Below are 17,910 nucleotides of genomic sequence, written 5' to 3'. Positions count from 1 at the left end.
GTGTTTTTCCTGTGTTATATTTGAGCAAAAATGACAAAAGTGGTATCATTTTATTCGTATTGAAATGATCTGGGGGGTGATACTATTTTTATTACTCGTGCACCACCATGAAAATTACATTTAGGCATGGCAGTGGCTGCTAATTAGAAAAAATGTTCATAGTAATTGCATGATCTTTTTCTTACATGTAAAATGCTTCTGAATGAATAAAAATAGCATCACCCCCTACAGTAGATCTTTAGCAACGGTGCCATGCATTTAGTTTTTGGTTTAGCAAGACTAAATTTTCATAAAGCCCCGTAACGAGTATGACACTAATTTGATTTCAAACCTCAATATTTTCTGAACTGCTGCGCTATCAAAAAACTAATTACAGATCTGAAATCAGCATAAAAAACTGCTCAAGAATGCCCATTTTCATCTAGCTGTCACTAAAAATAAAAAAAATGTCTAAAGACCCACCGCCCCCCTTAAGCTACAGCGCCATAAAAACACACACAAGGACAAGTTGGAAACATACGCAGCGCTGACTTCCAACTGATAGTTTATCGACACAGGAAACCTTTATACACATGCAAGATATAGTGACACAACAGCTTAAAAGCAGATAAACAAGATAAACAGGATATAAAACTAATGGTAGCGGCGGTAAGACGTAATGGCGGGCGGATAAAGTGTACTCGGTTTTATATCCTGTTTGTCTGCTTTTAAGTTGTTGTGTCACTATATCTTGCATGTATTGGCCTCGAGGATATACCGTGGCGCCACCTACGAGTGACGTCACTAGAAGGACACCGGGTCGTGTTGTCATCTGCTGCACCTTTCCTGTACGTATTCGACCGCTTGTTATTTTTTTTGTTGTTGTTGTTGTGGCCCCCGTCTCCTCCCTCTTTGTGAATTCGATGCAAATTACCCAAAAATGTGCTCTGCAGACCGAATAATCCGAGCAAGCAATCACCGACCGCCGCGTTTAGGCAGTTGTTACCATCAAGACCCACAGCTCGTGCACAGCCAGCTAACGCCAAGGACGATGCAACTGATGCTGAGAAAAGTACGCTGTAAATTCATTGTGAAATACTAGTGACGTGACATGTACGTGACTGTGTGGGCAAGGAAACACCTTGTAACAGCGGCGGAAATGTGTCGCTCACTTGTGACCTTACCGCATGTACTGTGCGCATTGCCTGGTAAATGAATGACTACGCGAGAACGGTGATCGAATTGCTCCGCCACACATGCTTAAAAGTGCTGCTATGACCTGCAGTTTGGCTTAAGCAGTGCCTATTTCCCCTACAATATTTTTTTTATATTTATGCCCGGATTTTATTAACGATCACTGCCGTAGCCTGCACTGTGCACAGCTGACATGTTTACTTTTTGCGACTTGCCCAGAATGTATGAATGGTATATACCAAGTTTTCAATGCCTTCAAGTGGGTTTCAACCTGGCTATAAGTTTTCATTAAGACCTCAGCATGGGAATTTATAATTGCAACGTGGGCTTCTGTCTGTCTACAGCGACCCTGCCTTTCTCTAGCATCAATTTCGAAACTCACGACTGCTCACAGAAGGCGAGGCTGTGTACGAGGCGAGAGAGAGAAGAGAAAAATCGACTTTATTGGATCAAAAATCCTACGGAGGCTGCAGGCGGACCACGCAGGATCGCCCACAGCCCGACTATTCTAGGCCTGTCGTCAAGGCGCGGTGTCTTCCCGACCGAGGTGAAGCACGTCGTCAATGATTTAGGGTAATGGGGAGTTCTAGAATAGGAGAACCGAGTGTTGGGGGCCCCCAGAAGTTAGGGAAACCCAAACGTAACATGCGCGCACGCGATGAGAGGGTCTTCTTCAACAGCTCGCAGTCGGCTTCGGATGCACGTGATCGAGTGTTAGGAACTTTAGGCTTAGCGTCGCGGCAGCTATTTCATCGCCGCTACCGTTACAGTTGCGAATGACAGTCTCTAACACAACTTTTGTATCTGCGGTGATTGCCGTGTAAGCGATCGATGATCAAGGTACCTGCCATGGCCTTGGCTGATTCTTGCACGCAGGTATCGCCATCCTTCGGCCACTCACCACACCGCGCGTGAACGGGCTGGCAGCGTTGGGACAGACCTCTGCGGCCAGTCGGCGTAGACCACGGCAGATATTTGAGCATTGCTTTGAAAGCCACACCTGACGACACTACCTGGCACAATTTTTCATCACACTAACACCCACTTTCACCAATCTAGAACTTCTTTTCCACGACTTGTGCGATTTTAAAAAGCGGCAATAAGTTGTTGCTGCTGTGACCTGCGTCGGTTCGAGCCACTCCGTCAGCCATGCGGGCAGGCAAAGCGGGTGTGTGCGCGGAGTGTTTCTGCGAGCAGTAAATGCTTCACGATTTCCTGCTTTATACATTTTTTGCAAACAAAGGAAACCTAGAAACTTAGCTTGGCGATCACTGGTCTACATTGTAGATCGGGGAAACACGCCGTAGATTACCGTATTTACACGATTATAGGTCGACCCTTTTTTTCAAATTTGACAATCCAATGTTGGGGGGTCGACTTAGAATCGAAATCGAACCTTCTACCGCTAGTAACGGCAAAAGAAACAAGAAATCGAAGGTGCTACGAGGTGGGGACAGCTCTGCATCCTTGTTCCCATGGTTATGGTCTAAATAAAGTGTGAACCGCATGGGGCGTTTTCTACTCGCGAAAATGCGCCACGCTGATGCAGCCGGCAATACCACCAGCATGCTGCGCACTCCGCGATCGAGTGGTAGTGCGCTCGAGTGGTACGCTCGAGTGGTGCGCTGGGCCCTGAGGCTCGCGGCCCTCAACTACCGGCTGGTCTACCGTCCGGGAAAGGACCTGGCACCTGCTGATGTCCTGAGCTGACTGCTCCTGCCGGAGGTGCCTGCTGCTGTTCCCGAACCTGCCGACGTGTTCATGCTGGAGCACGCTTACCCGGAGGAGCTCTCCAGATCGGCAGTGTCGCAGGCGACCAGCCGAGACCCAGTCTTGTTACAGGTCGCCAAGGCGGTGTCCCAAGGGGAGGAGTTGGCTGAGCGGACGTACAGCCACAAGGCCGCTGAGCTGAGCCTGCAGCAGGGCTGCCTGCTGTGGGGTTCCAGGGTGGTGATTCCACAGAGCCTGCGGTACAGGGTCCTGCAGTTGCTGCACGCGGGTCATCCAGGCGTGAAGAAGACCAAGATGGTGGCCCGATCCCACGTTTGGTGGCCAGGCCTGGACCAGGACATTGCTCGCATGGTGCAGAGCTGCCAAGTCTGCCAGGAGAACCAGCGAGCCTCGCGCCATGTGGAGATCACCTCCTCAGGGGTGAGACAGCTGAATCAGATTTGGGAGCAGTTTTTGGAGCAGCAAAATCTCCATTTTGGAGCAGAAGAACATTGATTTGGAGCAGAATGATGACATTTATTATGTTACCTTAGGAGCCTAAAAATCAAATTTTTGGCAACTCGGGGGAAAGGGGGGAGTGCATTTTTTAAGGGGGGTCTTGAGGACCAAGAATTTGGCAAAAAATCAATTTTCTGTATTAATTTTATTTGCAGTCTATAAGTCCCAAAGAATGTAACTGCGAAATATTATAGCTGTACCATAAGTATTTACAAAGCTGTCACCATTTGAAGTTGGCTAAATGGCCATTTTCCCCTGCATTTATGAACTTTATGCCTTGTTTTCTCAAAACCAGTTTTTTTTCCCATGAGGTCAACTGTCCGGTACAATATCTTGAGATGTACTAGTCAGATATATGTCATTCTTACTGCATTCGAAAGCTTAAAAACTGAACAGCACAATAAAACCACAAAAATATAGAATTTATTTATACTAGTACAATTTTGTTTGCATTTTGTTGTACGAAAACATTGATAATTGATGACCTGACATTTAATAAATCTACAGCAATTGCAGAAACAGTGATAAAATTACTGTTTGGTATAGTTGCACTCCCTGGTCCTTCTGTAACAAGGTAGCAAATTGGGCGAGTTGGATAGCATTCATGGTGGTCAGCGCGAATGGAAACAACACACAGAGAAGAGAATAGACGACGCAGGCGCAGTCTAGCAACTGAAATCTTATTGGAAGAACACGTGTTATTTAAGCAATAAAGAGATAAAAAATTGATGAAATCATACACGAGTCACACAACCATATCACGTACGCACTTTACACACACGACTTGTCAAGAAAATCTATTTACTCGTCTATTAGTGCGATAGCTAACGATGTGCTAACGATGTGCTATTAATGCGATGTGCTAACCGAACGCAACCCAGCGACATGCTACGCGTTCAGTGCGGACATACAAGACCTGTTTTATTCGTTGCCCCATGACCACTTAATGGCTTGTGTTAAAGATACCATTTGTGAAGACAATAACGAAGTGACTTTCAGAAACAAGTCTGGCATTCCTGTGGAAAGCTTCCTAGAGCTGTTATGGTTTTATTTATGCTCTACAGTTGTGTCTTTCAAGAAAAATCTTTTTGTGCAGAAGCCGGGGGTTTGCATCGGCTCCAGAGTGGCGCCTGTGCTTAGTAACATTTTTCTGGGTAGGATTGACAGAGCCTTGGAACAAGACTTTGAGGGGATCGCACAACATGTCTTCAGATATGTGGATGACTAGTGTTCGTGGACATTTTACCCAGAATATGATCGATGCATTGGAACTGTTTAAACAAAGGGGAAAAGGCCTGACTTTCACATCAAAAGTTCCAAAAAAGGATGTGTTGCAATTCCTAGACCTGTCCTTGCAGTTCCAGAAGGGCCATGTTTGCTGGTCATATCTCCCCCAATCTGTAAAGCCGTTGTTAAGTTTTCATTCCTGCAGTTTCCACAGCCTGCAGTTTCCACAGCCAGGTTCACCTGGACCACTACGCCACACTGGCGTACTTTCTAACAACCACCAGCTACACATGCAGGAGAAATATGTAACAATGTGTCTGGAATACAACGCTCTGCAGGAGAAAGTGACAGCCCTAGAAAAGGAGCTTGAAGACCTTCGGGCGAAAGGAAGTTTTGGAGACGGAGATGCTGCTCCATGGGGGTATGCTAAAATAGCTGGCAACTCCAACAAGGTCACATACTACACAGGCCTGCCTAATGAGGAAACATTTAGATGGGTTGTCTCCCTCTACAAAAATTCTTGCTGCTCTGTGGAGACTGTAAGCCACGAAGACCAAGTACTGCTTGTTCTGATGAGGCTACGCCTTGACATCCACCTTTGTTTCTTGGCAGACCTTTTCAGAATATCCAGGAATTGTGCTTCAAAAATATTTGAGAGTTCCCTGACAACATTGGTGAGTGAGCTAAAGGGACTTGTTGTGTGGCCAGATGAGGAGCCGTTTTACGCGTGGCAACCGAAGATATTTAAATGTAGAAGGTTTCGTCGCGTCCGCGTCATCATTGACAGCACGGAGATTCGCCTCAGTGCCTCAACAGCACAAAGCACAACATGGTCATAGCACAAGAATTCGAACACCGTGAAAGTGCTGGTAGGGATCGCACCAAATGGGCTTATTTCTTACATTTCAGAATGTTGGGGTGGCAAGGTTAGCGATAAGCAGCTGGTCCTCCTGACAGACTTCACTAAGAAGCTGGAATATGGTGACGCAGTGATGGCAGACGGGGGCTTCAATGTCACAGAAGAGCTTGCAGTACTTGGGGTGACACTGGTTGTACCTTCCTACACTAAGAGAAAAAACCAGCTTTCCCAAATTGAAGTTACAGAGTCCAGAGAGATTTCCTGCCGGCGCATCCGAGTGGAACAAATAATTGGGCGAATGAAGCGTTTCCGCATACTAAAGAATACTGTGCTTTACTTTATGAAGGATTATTTAGATGACATCGTGTTGCTGGTTGCAGCACTCACCAACCTGATGCCACATTTTACAGTCAGCAGTGCACTTGCACACTTGTGAATGAGGTATGTCTGTCACCAAACTAGTCAGCCCCACAGGAAGAGACTGAATCGTAGGGTAGTAGTTCATACAAACTGTGGCTGAAGCCACATTAGCTTCTAAAATTGCTGAACCCAGCCAGACAGATCTCTGTGGAAATGTTTACGGTCAAGTGTTTCTCAATGCCGATTTGTTTCTTAGGGCCTTCTAGACTCTTCTACGAAGAGGAGAGCTTGCGTAACGCACAGAACAAAACTGTAACACCTATTTTCCCTGCTACCTTTAGCCTGTGCAACACCGTGAACGTAGGGGATAATAGCCTCGCTGGAGAGGGGTGTCTCTTGTTGGCTGTTATTGTGTCGTTTGCTTCCCCACCTTAAAGAAATTAGCAGTTTGTGGTATGGAAGTCAGCAGGGGCTTAGAGGGGCCCTAAACGGGGTTCCAAAGGTTGCGATTTTATGCATGCAATCGCTGGAGTACTATCCAAGGAACGTCCTCCAGCAAAAATGGTTTAAAAGCGTTTAGTATTCCCCGACTTATCGTTCACTAAAAAGGGCCAGCGTATAGGCCAGCTATGAGGCCTGGAGCATTTCCCCTGGTTTCCCTTTCTCCGCGCTTCCAAAGCACTGTGGAAGCTACGAACTCCCCTGCTCCGAGCAAGAACCACCTAGAGAAACTTGACAAGGCCCTCATTGCTCCTCGATACGCGCTTTCATTGGCTGCGCGTAGCAGTGCGTCGCGTTTTCTTTTTCTTTGTTTCTTAGAACCTGATGCGCATGCTCCGCCCACCTGCTTCCAGCTGCCTGCGGTGAATAGCGCCCGGGCGGCGGCGTCGATGGCAGTGCCTTCTGCGTCAGAGACGACGACGTCTATTTTCCTCGGTGACGTCAATGTTCCTCACAATGGCGACGAAGAAGCGCAGGTAAAAGAGAAAAGAAGGAAGGATCTTTTTTGCTTGTTTGTGCGGCCCTGCATTACGCAGAGGTGTAATATTTGGGATACGTTGCCGGGAATGCGCACTCTTGCGCGCATAAAATCGCAACCTTCGGAACCCTGTTTAGGGCCCCTTTAAGAAAACAAGCTTCCTGAAGCCGGTGCACTTAGTGCTTGTTTGTCATCATATCATCTTTACGTACTGTCCCAGCACATTTTTTTTTTATTGTATGATCTCATTCGAGGTGTGGCATTGTCAGTATGTCGTTCCTGTAATCTTTTTGCTCCTCTGGGCCTTTCTTTGGCTTTCACTGGATTGTACCGTGACATGGATTGGATTGACAAGTGCCTGCTCCCAATGTTGCCTTGTAATAATGAAAATTTTCCAAACTTATAATTTCACGCAATACACTGAAACTTGATTGTTACAATGTTTCTTTACATTTGATCAATGGATCCGCTGGTTGCCAAACGGCAGCTACAGTTGTGGAGGAGGGAGACGCCAGGCCCCTCAGGCCGCCCCCTCAGGCGGCCCCTGCTACCCCTTTGTCGCTCTAATAGAGCCTCTCCGTGTTGATTGCACGTTGCTTGTGCCTCACAAGGAAGGCATAAGCAGAAAGTGCATGATTCGCTTGGGAGCCGTCAGCGTCCGCACAGACGTTGAAGCTGGGAAAGAAGTCTGACGGATGACCTCGCATGGCGGGCACCTTGCATATCTTTCTCTCCACTTCCGCTTCGTACTTGGCCTGGTTGATCTTGCAGTCCGGAATGAGCTGGAGGAGTACAGAATGAAGCCAGGGGTTGTAGCCAATGTCGTAGAGCATGGCCTGAAGGCTGGCCACAAAGCGCGAGGCATTGGTGGCGGCCGTGCCATGAATCAGCTTTGCGAGAACCCTGACAGGCTCACGAAAGGTTCTTATCTCATCACCAATCCTGATGTGCCTTCTACGGAAGAACTCCAGGGAGTCACCTTCGTTGGGCACTCCGAAGATGGGGGGCGTGGAGGTGGTACCACGGTGACTGTTCCGAAGACCTGGTCAATGGTCCTGTCAAAGAGCTCGGCGGTTTCCCGGCGGATCACCAGCCCGCGAAAGTCATCCCCGAGAATGCCGAACTGCTGGAGATATTCCTCCTCCTCCAGAGTGATGAGACCCTGGTCAGCGAGGCGGTCCAGGACATAGTCAGCCATGAAGGAGGCCTCCATGTGTTTCCATGTGCTGTGAGATAGGACCCCGAACCAATGCGGTAGGGGGCATGGAAGACTTTGCAACCATGAACTTAAACCGCGGGGAAACTGTAGTAAGCCAGTGCCCTGCATAACAGACGTATTGCCCCCTGCGAGAGGGCTGTCAGATCGACTTGAACTAACAGCATGGCCAGATATGCCCAAAGATCAGTGGGACCTGGGGAGGCCTCCCAGGACTTCTTATCGGACTCGTGGCCATGCATGGTCTCGAGCCAGTCAAGGAAGCCAGGCCAGTCTCCCCCAGTGCGTCGATGGTAGACATGAAACCAGCGTTCGAAAATGGCACGTGAGGCGCCCTCGTGAGAGGACATCCCGATGCACCTTCCCGAGGCGGGATCCCGTTCAAGCGAGACTATGCCACCAAAGGCGTGCTTTAGGACCATGTAATTGGCTTGACTCTCGTATATTACCCTGACCTTTTTGCCTTTCTTAATCACCTCCGGCTTGGCCATGGGTTTGAACGGCAAACTGTCCGGAGGGCCACGCGGTGCAACACTTTCTCGTTGACCATGGTGGTGCTTGCCTGCATCTCTTTCTTGCTACCAGAAGGGGAACCGAAGAGCATCACTAATGGGAGGAGGCCAGCCGAGGATGCGGTCTGCTGCTGTGACATGAGAGCCGGAACTGTGATGTCGGGGACGGCTATCTGCGCTATCTCACCATTCTCACCAAGAAGCAGGTCGGTAGCCATGCGCAGAAAGACGTCCCAGAAGACATCAAAGTCAAAGTGCGGGCTCTGGCCACAAGTTCAGTATAACCTTGAGCTTGGAGGGAGAGATCAGTGACATTGCCCGAAAACACAATTGTCAAACCCATCGTTGACGTGCTTGGGGAGGGAGTGACGCACAGCATCGATCTTCTGCTGCACCGCTTTATCCGCCTTCTCCCTAGGTCGCGGGGGCAGAGGCCGGGAATGGCGGAACCCGCCTCCCGTAACCAGAGGCACGCCGCACTCCTCAAGCTGGGCTACAACTGCAGCAGAGAGCGGCGTCTCCATGTTTGAAGGACGATTCAGACGGGGCGATAACTTGCTCCCACACGATCTTTGCCAACTGAAAAGCACAGGTGTGTTGGCGTTGGTACTTCCGGCATCGGGCTATAAAAACCCTGCGTCCAGCATGCCAGAAAATACTAAAACCAACCCCTATGACCTCTGTCCAGTAATCCAAGGGTATGGCCCCACGCCTATAAAGAAAAAAAGACGCCCGCCAGGCGTCGTGGGACTTAATTTTGCAAGGGGCGCGTAGCGCCCACTTGGAAAAGAGGGGTATAAGCAGCTCCGATGTCTCCGATTTCTCAGAGGCCCCAGAGGTTTAGATCCATTGTAACACGACAAACACTTCAAATTCTTGTGAAAAGACAGGGCCATTGATTTTCTCCAGAAAAATCAAGGGTTTTCCAGGACCGCTTAAAAATTCCGGGACTTTCCAGGCCTTGAAATTGATACTTCTAAATTCAAGGGTTTTCAAGGTTTTCAAGGACCTGTGCGAAAACTGCAGCCAGTTGCCAGTGATGTGACTTTCCGCACAGGTGATCATTTCCCAAGTTTTACCGAACTGGAAGTGCAGATAGAAGCCTACAGCCAGGCCCACTTTGTGTAGCTTTGGTGGAGAGATGCACGCACCATTGAGGCAGCAAAGAAGGGAGTTGGGAAGATTGCAAACATGTCAGAGGCACAACGTACCAGAGTGTGAAGTCCTGCTTCATCCATGGACGCTTTTGCCTCCGTGCATGCAGTCCATGGCACAAGCATCTGCCCGAGCATCTTCATAAGTAATCATTACGCCCTAATTTATTAAATTAGTTCAAACACAACGCAAGACCATTCGCGGTACTGGTGACTGGTGCAGTATGTTTGCCGCGAGTAGTAAAGACAGAATACAGCTTTGTTTAACTTGAGAGACCTCGACTTAAAGGGGTCCTGAAATACCTTCCGCCGATGCATGGATGTACATGTACCCAAATAAAGCAATGTATTTGCAATCTCCTCCCGCAAGAATTTTGTTAAAGCGATGAGTATTAGTTGAGAAATCGTAAATCAAAAACCGTGCATTATCGTCGCTCCGCGTTTCCTCCTCCTTTCGACTTACTCTCCACTGTTGACGGCGCGCGAGCCTTGCCTCCCATGATGCTGCGCTCCGCAGAGGTGACGTACTTCCGCTATTGCGCTGCTCACACAGCCGTCTGCTACGGGCAAGCTTTGTTGACACCATGAATCCCGCACTCCGATCAAGGCTGGAAAAGCGAACGAAAAATCTGGCCGCATGTATGCGGCGGCCTGGCCTTGCCCTTTCGCGGTGTACGTTGATGGCGACACATGACTTTTTATCGGCGGCGAACTCGCAGCCGCACGGGGAGGGTCGTGCGCTCGTTCCCTTGATGCACCGCGCACTGTTTATCCAAAAAGCGCCGTATCAGATGTGGCCCCGCTGGTGCCGGGTCTTATTTTGCGGTGGTGGTAATTCCTGCCGGCGGCATGTGAAAAAGTCATATTAAACCAATACAGAACCCGTGCACAAAACGCTTCAATCATGTGACCAGTTTAGCTTGGGGCGACGCGTGGTGGAGAGCGGCAACGTTGGCAAAACATGCTCCGGCGCGGCTCTGAGCTTTCTAGCGCTGGAGCGAGCGCATTTTCTTTGACAATCTCAAACATCGGTTGCCTTGGCAACAAGGCACAAACCGCTTTAGAAGTCAGTTACGGTTGCGTGATCCCGGTTCAGCTTGGGGCGCCACTTTGCTACATGTGGGCACTGCAGGCGTACCACTCACTCCCATTGGGAAGTGCGAGATGCGTTTGACATTATAGGAGGCGGTGGTGTGTGTGTTGTGAACGCCTTTGTTTCGCGATGAAATGCGACGTTGTGCTTCTGCGGGTGGATAGTGCTTCCCATGGTCTGGATTATCTTTCTCGAGCGACGTACGACTCAACCTCGCATGGGGTATGTGCAGTGTGCGTGGCTAAAAGCCATCTCGGCTTGTGCGCCAGAGTTAAGTGACTTGCTGTTCGTCCCCGCAAAGCGCGCGCGAGGCGAGTACCGAATTTACGACGGGCAGGAGGCAACCCATCCTCTGTCAATCGTGGTTCAGACTTTCAACGCATGTTGTGACGTTGTGTTCGTTAGAAACGCATCTCTGGATTGTTTTGAAGGTGAATAAAATGTATGCGTCAAACCCGGGCCTTCGGCTCAGGGCGTTCTCTGCGATTGCACGAAAGAAGTGCCACGGGGCTTCAACGCTTTATGGAACGTACTCAGGTAACAGAATATCCATGTCGTGTTATGGCCGTGTTGCATTCAATACAAACGGTTAAGCGTTTGTTTTACACTTGTTTCGTTTGTCGTAAAATGTCCAAGCACTCCGGCACTCCGCCGGCAGATCAGCCGGCGAGCCGACGCTGAGCAGACGACTGATCTCTTTGCCGGAAGTGCGTGAAAAAGCCGCCCAATAGCAGGATGTCTAGCTCGTGACGAACATCTGGGAATCGATGATGTAGACATGTGAAGATGGCGGCGTCCAAAAACACGAAGGAAAGGGTGAGATAAAAACGACAAATTTTGCGACAAAAGTGTCAGCTTTCCGCTGCGCGTAAGAGTAATACTTGGCACAGAGGACGTTGACGACCCAATCTAACGGTTGCGCTAGTTCATTTAGTGTGCTCAAAATGCCTTTCAGGGCCCCTTTAAGTACTTCATTCAACTTCATTTCAGTCACGAAAGGCGTTTTTTAACCAAAAAAAAACGCAGTATTGAAAAATTCAAATTTGTGCTACTCTGATGTGTTGTGGGCAGGAGTGACGTCATACGGGCCAGTACTAAAAACATACATTTCAGTGTGTTTTACTGCATGTTAGCATTCAAGTGATGCAATCGAACGGATGTAGGGGCCTCACCACAATCATCTAGTCATGTGTCTTTGCAATGGTTTAGTTCGGTAGCCACCAATCACACAAACAACATTCTGCAATGTCATACAGAAAAGTTGCAGAAGGTGGCTAAGGAGTGTCCACTGCTTCCCGTTTTTTTAAATATTTCCAATATTTGTTCGAAGTTTGCGATAAAATTTGTATCATTGTTACCGAGACAAAATGCCCTTGTAAATAACCAAATCTTGCATTTTGTTTTCATGGCCCCTTTAAGACCCATTCACATATGCAACTCGAGCTCTAGTCACTGCCACTGTCATTATAGTCGCTGTCACTCTAGTCACTCGTCAAACTGACAAAAAATGGTTGAGACCGATCGTTCTCGCACAACAACAGCGACTTGAGCGATTCCAGCTGACTAGAGCACTAGAAATCCCGTCCCTTTGTTGCGCTAATTGCAATTGTGAACAGGCCTTTACCTCTTTCGTGACTGCACCTATTCAAAATCGCTCAATTTGAACGATTCCTCGGGAACCCTTTTTTATAGCGTTCCAGGCATTGCTGGAACTAGTAAAGCTGTTTGGGGTTAGCTCAGAAAATGCCATTTTAAAATCAGTTTTGTTTTCATTTTTGCAACAAGAACTTGATTTTTGACACGTGTTTGCATCACCTAGGTGTGGAAAAGGGGCATGGTCATCTCAGTTTCAAAGAAGGATGGAAACCCTCGAGGCTCTTCTACATCACTGGATGGTTGGCAATGATGCACGTCTCGAAACTAATGCAAGTGAAGTTGGCACTCACGATGACCACGGTGTTAGTGCCAGCTCTGTCGCTCACGAGCCATGCCCCATGTCTGCAGAACTTCCTAAAACATCAGGCAACACTGACAAGGCCCACTGCACGTTAGCAGCAACTGAAGTTTTTTTTTTAACTTTCTAACACCAGGCTGCCAGAGGTCACCGAAGTGCAACGAGAGAATGATGCAAGCCTCTGAACTGCGGCACCAGCTGAAGTTGCTCAGACTTCTTATGCAAGGACAGCTCAAGTCCCTGAAGTAGCAAACCGTGGTGACGCTTTGAATCAATCAGCCAAGGAACACAGCACAGCCCGTTTCTTTCTACACCGCTTTAGAAGACGCCAAGTAGGCACCTCCAATGCGAAAATGTGGACGGCCAAAAAGAAACACGCTAACAGTGATTGGATTTTCCAGGAAAAGTAAACATGCCAGGGAACGTGGCCCATTCAGGTCACTCCCCTCTTTGAAAACAAGACTGTGATCGTCACACGGCTGGTAGGTTCAGACTCTGCAACCAGTGCACTTAAAGGCAGGCTACTTGAAGAAGATGTAGCGAGACGACCCGACTTGCTTCACTGTGGCATCTTGGATGAGAGCATGGACATTAGCATTGTAATGAGTTTTTTCACAGACGATGCATGGCGTGTTGTAACCTCCCCATAAAACGTGAAGAGGTCCCGGCATCATTGGCTGTGTCATGCGTGCCGTGGGAATTTGGAAGACCCTGATGCAATCATGTGAGTGGTGCCTCAACTGGCTTCACCTTCCTTGCACTTCCCTCAAGAGGCAGCCGCAAAAAAAAAAGGCGTTGTGCTCAATGTGGATGAATGAGGGTCCCTTTTTTTTTTGCCTCAGCCATCAGTTGCATCAAATTCCTTTTTTTTGTTAAAGTTTACATTGTGCTTTATGAATATTGGTTCTGTGTTAAATGGTATACGATTCATATCTGCAAAATTGATGTTCATGCTTACTGTGCAATAAAATATGTGAAAAAAAGGTGAAACGAAACAGAGTTCATTTCATTGGTACACATACAAAATAGTTTTAGTGGTTTCAAATTATGAAGCAGTTCCAGATTATGATTCAAAGCAGGCAAAAGAGCAACGCTGTATGACCTGAGAGAAACTGGGTGATGTTCCGTGAGTGCAGAGCATGCGTGGGCAAGAGAAGGGCACGGAGATATGGCAGGCCTCCTGTGAACAGACATTATCAGCACTAAACCTTTCCGAATCTGGCTCCGAATATTCTGAAATTATTTGAAAAAAATGTTAAAGAAACTCTGATTCATTATTCGAAAAGTACAACTATTTGCACAATGGGTACCACTAAGTAGGAGTCATGTGGGAGACACCAAGTGGGACAAGCAGCTTAGAGCACTTAGCAGCAGAAGCTCGTCCTGCAGAACCCAGGAACCCCGGGACTCCATGTCGCCACTGTCTGATGTAGCAAAATATCCGGCATTATCCTGAAATATAATGGCACCACTGAACTCTTTGCGACGGTGGACCCACCATTGTGTTGGCTGTGTCGGCCCAATCAGCGGTCAGCTTAATTAATGGCATAGCGTGTCGGCAGCCGGTACGTGGGGATACATGTTGCTGTCAGTCAGTTCAAAAGTCGCCTGCTGCCGGCCATGTATTCATGTAGGGATGTGCACTCGCTCCCTACAAAAAATGCCAGCCGTCGGCAGGATCAACAGGACCCGAAAATGCCGGTTGATGAACTTTCTGCTCTGTATTTTTGCTGGCACTCTACCAGTAGAGATGGTAGCTACACAAAGTGTACCTGGCTGTGGACTTCTATCTTTGCTTCAAGCTCGGTAAAAATTTTGAACTGATCACCCACACAGAAGGTCATATCACTGGCTCACTCGTACGACATGAAGGAAGAAGCCGCAAAGTCATCGCCCGGCAGTGTCATCGTTTCCGTAGGTTTGCTATCTGTGGCAAACGACGGTGGCTTGAGTGACGCTGATGAGGAGGTCTCAACGGAATTGTCGCCCCATGACTACATCCTTTCTGCGAGTTAAGTTGAGAGGGAGCCGATTTCACGCGCACGTGATTACGGAAGAGCTGAAGAACCGGCAGAAAAAAACCCAGAACCAGAAATTTGACAACATAGAAAGAGATCGGACAACACACTGCCGGCATAATGAACGGGAGAATAAAATGCCGGCTGCAGGCAAAATAAATTCTTGTTATCAAGGCAGCGCTTAACAGATTGTTAGTTGCTAACACACACACCGAATCACTAACGTAGTCACACAGCTCCACCCACAAAGCCCACTATCAGGCAAAATCAGATACCTTCAGGATGTATGCAGTGCTTGGCCCTTTTCTCTTCCAGCAATGCGCGGCTCCGTGGCGGCCCATGGCAGACCCATACCTTGTAGTGAAACTTGTGGAGGGTCTCGACAATGCCACTGAGCTAGGCAGGCAAGCTGAACTTGGAGGCGGGACAAGCTGGCAAGACTGGTTGGAAGCAGCCCGGCCCACATGCTGGACTGGGAATTGATGCCCTGCAAGCCGGGGGGAGAAGGGAACAAAGCATGCCTGGGGAACAACACAAAAAGGCCACATCACATTGACGGCACTGCTTTCTACGTAAACACCACGAGAATCTCTCCTCATTGAATCTGCCACATTTTGAATAGCCTCCAGGGATTGAATCTGAAATAAACTCTCTTCCCAATCGCTTTTTGTATACTTCATAGTCAATCAATGCGCTTTCATGAAGGAATAAACAGCACAAAATTGGAATGCCACTTTCAGTAGCCCACCAGTTCAGAGCAGATATTTCAGAGCAGATTTGGAGCATCCAAAGACAAGTTTTGAAGCCGTGCAAGTCTGTTTGGCGGCATTGTTCTGGTCAAACATCATTGATTTGCAATTTTTGATTTCTTATAAACACGCGCACATAAATAAAAACTAAAATTCAAATTGCTCTTACACAACAAAATGTGTGTTCCGATAATCAAAACCTGACAGCTGCCAGAGCAATAAATAATACAAAACAAGAAATAATCAAGGCTTTGAAATAGCTGCAGTTAATGTGAATAGCTACATCCCACCTGTCAGATCATTGTCGCCCGTGCGCATGTGCGCCCAATCTTGAAAAACCTGCTGTCCTGTACAGACACTAATCAGCTCCAACGAGAGTGAATAAAGCTTGCAAATATAACCAGGCTTGGAGTGATGAGTGCGTTAGCCAGGCCTCTGTGCGCTTACAATATAAAGAGTTCGCCTTTCTTGATTGTTGGTTGATTGTAAGAGTGAATATTGAGACTTTTTTTTTCGAGTTTGCATGTGTGACGTTACACAGATAACGTGTGCGCATGTTCAGTCAGTATCGGTGAACTTTTTTTTGTACAGCGCTAGTTCTGTCTGATTTCTTCTTTTTGTGTACTTGTCCAGCCGCGCCGTTTCGCCAAAATGTTCGAACCGTTTGCCAAACTTTCCACCCTTCAGCGCTGTCCCAAACCACAAAACGAACCGTTATTAACAACACGCTGCCCTTTCAAATAAACAGCACACAAGCACAGCTAGTTTTCTTCACACAAAACGTAACAATACGAATGCAATGCCGCCACAACTGTCGACACAAACGCCAAACGTTCCCACAGCCGTTGCGCAGAGTTTGAACACGGCCACTCCATGACATCTCTTTCATCCAGCGGCCGTGGTTTGAACACTGGCGCGTTCAATGTTACGCCCAGGAAGTCAGGGCTAATTTAACATGCCAGCTCCGGCATATCCACGTGCAACACAACCGCTGCGCAACACTGCACGAGCAGACTCGACCCGCCGCACGGCCGCAAAGTAAAAGAAGGTACACATCTGCACAAAGTTGCGAGTGGCATTGACTGCATCTTGTAGAGAAACAAACAATCGAGATGCACGTGCAGCCAAGACTGTGCAGAGTAGCGCTTTCCAAGTCAGAGGTGAACAAACCATTACAGCCCCATTTCAAAGTATGAAGCGCACGCACCTGAACTTAGCAGCATCCATTTCTCCGCCCTTGTTACTTTTTGGTGGCATAGCCCAGAGCTCGAACACACCACCTCAACGCACACAGACACATGTGTTGCACTGCCTCCAAAAACACTGCGCGGGGGTGCCGCCGATTGTTAGAAGAAGCCAAAACTTTTTCTGGGCTGTTCCACTGTGCTTCTCCCCCCTTCGCGTCAAAAACAAAATCAGCGCTTTAAAAACGCAGAATTGTGAGGAAATCGCCCGTATTCCTCAAACATTTCAGAAGTAGTTCTTTTGGAGTTTTTATAAGTAGCTTATAACATACGTCTTCGGCGGAAATAACAAGAGCGCGAGTTTTGAATCTCCATCCGTATCTCAGGCCACATTCCGAAGTCACATGTGCAAAGAAAACGACAAAGGGTACGTTTAATTGCGTTCACCTTGCTACACCAGCTATGAAGAATAAAACGAGAATGAAAACATGTGGAAGTTTAAACGCTCCACCATTGTTTTGAAACATCTTCGCATCGCTCTCTGCTGCAAGGGCAGGCCCGAACCCGTTCTCCTTCTCCCTCCTGCCTTGGAATTTTTGTTCTGACGCCCGTTGGGCGAAAACAGTTTGTCATGATAAACAATTCCCGATCTAGAACTTCTCCCGTCCTTTCCGGTGTTCCTAAGGAACAGTGCTTGGTCCCCAAGGGCGTCCGCAGAACTTTTTGCAAGGGGGGGCATCCATTAGCGGTGGGGAGGGGGGGGGGGGGGGGGTACGGTTAGATAGTACCAAAAGGGCGCTATTTGTGGTTACAAAAATTACAAATAGCGAATTAGAACCAGACTTGGAGAATATACATTGGATTTGATTACCGAACAGAGAAATAAAGTTAATAAAAGAAATGCGAAATGTTACTGTCACTTTGTAAAGAAGAGTGGCCAGTCTCGCTGCCTGCAGGGCTCTTGACTGACGCCAACTGATCACCAGCGCACAGCACAATATGTTCACATACATACAACTGCACTCCGTCATTCTTCCTTGAATAGCAGCTGCAGACGCCTCGGGTTTTTCTGGGCAAATTGCAAGATGACATATGTGATGAAGTCTGTTGAAATGGCTCACACAATAAAGATACTACTGGCCTCCCTGGCTTTCAATGCAGCACAGGCGTGCAAGCGTTTTGAGGGGATGATTTATAGGTTTT

The 17,910-nt window shown here is 48.0% G+C and overlaps 1 protein-coding gene across 3 annotated transcripts in view; it reads right to left on the bottom strand.

The window, feature by feature from the left end:
• LOC144168807 (uncharacterized) overlaps positions 1-16,999 on the bottom strand; it is a 42,385-nt gene extending 25,386 nt beyond the window's left edge. The window contains exons 1-3 of one of the 3 annotated variants that reach the window (XR_013322242.1): positions 16,731-16,972; positions 15,050-15,261; positions 2,953-3,333 (exon numbers count right to left, since the gene is read on the bottom strand). Coding sequence is in view for 2 of the 3 variants with exons in the window: in XM_077697778.1 (XP_077553904.1) it covers positions 3,174-3,333; positions 15,129-15,261; positions 16,731-16,746 (309 nt within the window). In the remaining variant the exon portion in view is untranslated. Of the gene's footprint in view, positions 1-2,952; positions 3,334-15,049; positions 15,296-16,730 lie in introns of all 3 variants that reach the window. The other 2 variants (XM_077697779.1, XM_077697778.1) reach the window with 2 other exon arrangements.
• Between the last annotated feature and the right edge of the window lie 911 nt (positions 17,000-17,910).

The sequence above is a fragment of the Haemaphysalis longicornis genome, unplaced genomic scaffold (genome assembly GCF_048455015.1).
Source record: "Haemaphysalis longicornis isolate Haplotype H1 unplaced genomic scaffold, Haemaphysalis longicornis Haplotype H1 scaffold_2, whole genome shotgun sequence".
Taxonomy (NCBI): domain Eukaryota; kingdom Metazoa; phylum Arthropoda; class Arachnida; order Ixodida; family Ixodidae; genus Haemaphysalis; species Haemaphysalis longicornis.
This window is presented reverse-complemented; position numbering and strand designations above follow the sequence as displayed.